The sequence below is a fragment of the Oncorhynchus nerka genome, linkage group LG15 (genome assembly GCF_034236695.1).
Source record: "Oncorhynchus nerka isolate Pitt River linkage group LG15, Oner_Uvic_2.0, whole genome shotgun sequence".
Classification (NCBI taxonomy): Eukaryota; Metazoa; Chordata; class Actinopteri; order Salmoniformes; family Salmonidae; genus Oncorhynchus; species Oncorhynchus nerka.
The window spans coordinates 105,374,742-105,379,947 of NC_088410.1; the positions used below are offsets into that span (position 1 = coordinate 105,374,742).

Below are 5,206 nucleotides of genomic sequence, written 5' to 3' on the forward strand. Positions count from 1 at the left end.
GCTAAAATGTTATTAAGTGAACGACTGTTCACATCACAGCGTTGGAACGGAAAAGGCAGATGGATAGGCCTATAAGTGTTCCAGAATGGTAATGTTTTGTAGGGAAAATTACCTCCCAGCTGCCAACATCAACATTCGTATGTGATTGCAGGAAATATCCATTTTGGTCAAATTGCCTTTCAATATAAAATACAAATAAAATAACAATTAAGTGTAAGTGAAAAAATATTTAATTACATCCAAAAATATCTTTGTAATAAAAACCGAATAAAACATGTAAATATGCTAAACAAACTAAAGCAGAACACCTGTGTAAAGTGTGTCCTTCGAATGGAGGCAATGAAACAGTACCTACTGGTCGATGGATGTTTCTCTGTCCCCTCTCTCCTCGCTCTACCGCTCCACAGCAGTAAAAACAGTTTGTCGTGACGCGGAAGGACGCACATAGTAGGTATTGAGAACACATTGATGATGAAAGAAGATGTAATATATCATACAAAAGGTAACATCGTCCCAGGATGAGCGAGATTAGTAGTAAAAAATCATGTTCCGCCTCTCATACGGAAGGCGAACATGAGTCGCTCTCTAAATTCCAACATATCCACGTCAAGGTCAAGGCACTTGGATCCAACGGTCGACCATGCATGCAACATTACGCATCCCAGAGGCTGTATGTCAGGAGAACATCGTCAGATAGTTCGTTGTCAGTTGTTAGTCGGAGGCTCGGAGCACCAACGTTATTATTCCTCTTGGTTAGTGTCTGAAAGTGGCGAGGTGGAACAGTCCGATTTACGGTCGACGTCTCGAGACCTCTCATGCGCCGAAAGCTGCTCGCTCGACGGGATGGAATTCTTCTTAGGACGGCCTTTTGGTTTGGTTGGAGATTCCAATCCTCCTCCTTGTAGGACCTGTACAGTGAAAACGATTCAAGTTTCAGTTAAAACAATTCAACCGTCCGCAATAAAGCGGTTTAGTCCTACCATAAAACCATGATAATTGACAAGTCATTATCCTCCTTGTCATATTGTTCATAATAAGAAATAAGAACTTACTATTTTCTTCCATTTCATTCTCCTGTTCTGGTACCAGGTCTTGACTTGTAGTTGACTCAGATCCAGACACTCAGCAAGATCTATTCTACATGAACAAAGACAGAAGCGATTAGAGAGATTTCCTTTACATTCTCGAATAGCACACTATGACGCTGCCTTGAACTAAAAGCAGTCGATAGTCAATGGTATTAAAGGAGGATATTTTCTTTGGTTTCATCAGTCATAACTGCAGATAAGGCATTTGCATGTTTTTATTTCTGCCTGTCGCCTTTTCCGCACATCACCAATAACTGGGCTTGGGGATAAACGAAGTTGATTGAATTCATTTGAATACCTGTCAGGTGTTGAAAGGTACTTTTGTTTCTCAAATCTCTTCTCCAGGCCCATGAGCTGTAGCTCAGTGAAGACTGTCCTGCTCCGTCGGCCCTTTTTGGTCTTGCTGCTGCCGTCGCCGAGGTGCTCCAGTTTGCTTCGGAGGTGGATGTCCAGCGGGAGGTGGTGAGAGGCTGAGCCGTGGTGCAGGCCTGGAGCCCCAGATAGGAGAGCAGAGCCTAACGGTGATCCAAGTGAACAAGAGAGTGGCGACATGGGGAACTTCAGGATACCCGACTGGTCGGTCTTCAAAACTGAAAGTCAACGTCCAACAATATCACATTTAAATAGAATTATTCTAGGTCTACACAAAGATCATTCATTTAACAATGCCTATAGGCTGCACACTTGACTATTATCTTGGCAATTACAAACTGATGATGACAGTTCTCTCGGTAAAATTAAAGGTTAACATGAATACAGAGAAATGTTACTAAAACATTTTATTTTATAATATTATTATTATTATTAGTATTATAGTATTATATTATATCTGTATTATTTTAATAATAGTTAAGTCATAGTAGTATTGTAGCCTATTTAAGATATTATTACATTATACTACGATAGGCCTCGGCCCATTACAAATAAGAATAATTTAATTGTAAAATGGTATTGTATTTATTTTATAATTATGGTAATACTTATAGCAATAGTTATATTATTATAAACATTATAGATGTATATTCGTATTAACGTTGAAAATATAATTTCAATTAATGTCATATGTAACCAAATGCATCTACTTTCTAGTCGAAATATTGACACGCAAAGTGACTTCACACTACTGCTCTCTTAGTGTGTTTTCACCCACCAACACAATTTCCCTGAGCCAAATTCATATGACCCATATGACTGCTGAAATGCATACATAGTGGTATTCGATAAACAAGGACTAGTTTTACAAATCGCATGACCAATCAATGTAAACACGTGTAATAGGTTCTGGCCTTTCTATGGAGTTTTTCCTAGCCACCGTGCTTCTACACCTGCATTGCTTGCCGTTTTTGGTTTTCGGCTGGGTTTCTGTACAGCACTTTGTGACATCAGTCGATGTAAGAAGGGCTTTATAAATACATTTGACTGATTGATTGATAATACTACACTGGAAAAAGAACATGAGTCCAATACTCTGAAGGCAGAGACCCGCTGCGTGAAACTTAAGGCCCGCATCGCCCTTTCTAAAGTCTGGTGACCCAGTGTGAACATTCGCTCGAGTGGAAACATTCACAAGACAAACTTTTTTGATACAGCAATATATACTTTAGAAACCTTAAAGATCCAATAAAATTACAATGTTGTTTTTGAAATACGGTGACTAAATTAGGGTGCCCGAATGGCGCAGCGGTCTAAAACGATGCAGTGCAGGCGTTCCTGGTTCGTATCCAGGCTGTATCACATCCGGCCGTGATAGGGAGTCCCAATTGGCCCGGGGTAGGCCGTCATTGTAAATGAGAATTTGTTATTAACTGACTCTCCTAACCAGGATAAAAAAGGCACGCACTGGTAACGCGCTTCTCTCGATTGCTTATTTTGGGGTGCATGGTTGACCTTTGCCCTATAGCCTACCATTTGTAGCCTATATATACACATTTAAAACGTTCCTAGATCGTGCACTTCCAATAAGTAAATAATACCAGAAACACAAATGTAAACAGGCACATATTTAAAGATGCATTAAATCAACTTGTTTTACGAGCGCCATTTGGGACAATTACTGCCTGAACGAATCAAAAGCATTCATCTGGAGTAGGGTTTCCCAAACTCGGTCCTGGTCTAGAGAAGACTATATAAAAAAGACTTATTGCAAATACAATCACATTTTTCGGGTACACACCTCCATCTTAAAACAAGCTAGAATCAAAAGCAGTGCATCTTACCCAGGTGGTTGTGGTACGGCCGTGCCGATAACAGAGCTTGTACTCCGAACTTGAGCAGCTCCCCTGCCGGGGTAGACATCTTATGGTCCGAGTGGTCGGTCAGAATCTCTTCGATCATGAAGCTCCGGTAGCGATGTGAGTGGGAGCGGTGCTCGTTGTAAGCCTCCGGAAGATAGTAGTGAGCCCCCGAGTCCAAGGGATGCTGCATGGTTCAGTTCGGTCAGCGGGAAAGACCGAGTGCAATAAAAACGTTAATTTTTCTTCCTACTTGGGTAGTCTAGCTATACCGTAGAGACATGCAATCACATTTAAACAGCCGTCCCTTCTCACTTTACAACTCTGGGATGGAATAAGTCACTCGGGTGCAGGGCTGGAAGTTAACATTCTCAACTGGACACTGAAATAAGCCCGTCCTGATTCTGCCTGGTGGCTGAATCAAACCGTTTCTTTGCTCAAACCCAACTATGGAGATTTGCAATATGGAACCAAACGCCCTCAAAGTGTCATCATAACGTTTAATTTCTGGCCAATATCAAGTAATGCAGTCTACCCCTGTTTACTGTAGGCTATAGCGTCGCCGAGAGTATGCATGGAGCAGTTCAAGGCTTATAAGAGAGTTCCCTTTCTATGCTCCTCCCCTCCTTAGACTAGCCAGCCTCTCAGACCCGAGGAAGGAAGGAAACATCTATTAACACTACTTTGCATGCTAAAATAGGCAAATTATTTAAGCAAATTAGTAGGCATGTATTTGGGTTGGACACATTAGCCTGCCTATCTACTCTTGACCAGAGAAAGCAAGAAAGATATTTTTGTTCATTATAATAATTTTAGTATTAATTTAGTAGTAAAGTATTCTTCTTCCTCAACAGACTCCAGGATACAGGTATAAACATCATAAGTATCTTGTAGAAGGAGGAGGAAGGGGAGTGTTACTAAGGTAAACCTGAAACCCCACCTCTTTAAGGAATACCTAGGATAGGATAAAGTAATCCTTCTCACCCCCCTTAAAAGATTTAGATGCACTATTGTAAAGTGGCTGTTCCACTGGATGTCATAAGGTGAACGCACCAATTTGTAAGCCGCTCTGGATAAGAGCGTCTGCTAAATGACTTAAATGTAAATGTAAAGATGTATTGTGCACAATGTTGAAGGAATGCTGGTGTGAGATGGTCAATTTGAAGGTCCCAATGGCTACGTCTTTCAAATGCATTTTACAATGAATGTTAAAACATTTTGTTGTAGAAAGTAAACATTTCGATTAAATATATCAGGGAAATGTATACAAATGTAGGCCTATGCAATTTGTTAAAGACATGCAATTCATTCATACCCAAACACTGAACAATACCAGATCAGGTCATGCAACATTGTTTAGAAATGGAAATATACACTGATGGCCGGAAGCATCAATCTCTTAGTTTGCTTCATTAATGATGACTCGCTCCAGCAGGTATATTTCACTGGTCACCCCCAAAAGCCTATTCCTACTTTGGCCGCCTTTCCTTCCAGTTCTCTGCTGCCAATGACTGGAAAATCAAATCAAATCAAATTTATTTATATAGCCCTTCGTACATCAGCTGATATCTCAAAGTGCTGTACAGAAACCCAGCCTAAAACCCCAAACAGCAAACAATGCAGGTGTAAAAGCACGGAAAGAAAGAATTGCAAAAATCACTGAAGCTGGAGACTCATATCTCCCTCACTAATCTTTAAACACCAGCTGCCAGAGCAGCTCACAGATCACTGCACCTGTACATAGCCCATCTGTAAATAGCCTATCCAACTACCTCATCCCTATATTGTTTTTATTTCCTCTCCTTTGCACCCCAGTATCTCTACTTGCACATTCATCTTCTGCACATCTATCACTCCTGTGTTTAATTGCTATTATTGTAATTACTT

General features: G+C 40.6%; 1 protein-coding gene across 1 annotated transcript; it reads right to left on the bottom strand.

Moving 5' to 3' along the window:
- Positions 1 to 212: 212 nt before the first annotated feature.
- On the bottom strand, positions 213 to 3,871 carry LOC115123872 (homeobox protein BarH-like 1). Its single transcript, XM_029653230.2, has 4 exons — positions 3,305 to 3,871; positions 1,387 to 1,678; positions 1,053 to 1,137; positions 213 to 908 (listed from the first exon to the last, which is right to left on the bottom strand). The coding sequence occupies exons 1-4, from the start codon at positions 3,510 to 3,512 to the stop codon at positions 741 to 743; spliced, it is 753 nt and encodes a 250-aa protein (XP_029509090.1). The 5' UTR covers positions 3,513 to 3,871; the 3' UTR covers positions 213 to 740.
- Between the last annotated feature and the right edge of the window lie 1,335 nt (positions 3,872 to 5,206).

What these genes read in the sequence shown, in the direction of transcription:
- LOC115123872 (XM_029653230.2), bottom strand. Translation starts at nt 3,512, where the DNA reads ATGCAGCATCCCTTGGACTCGGGGGCTCACTACTATCTTCCGGAGGCT. An exon ending in TACCTTTCAACACCTGACAG is followed by an intron (nt 1,138 to 1,386) that starts GTATTCAAATGA and finishes TTGTTCATGTAG; the next exon opens with AATAGATCTTGCTGAGTGTC. An exon ending in GAATGAAATGGAAGAAAATA is followed by an intron (nt 909 to 1,052) that starts GTAAGTTCTTAT and finishes TTCACTGTACAG; the next exon opens with GTCCTACAAGGAGGAGGATT.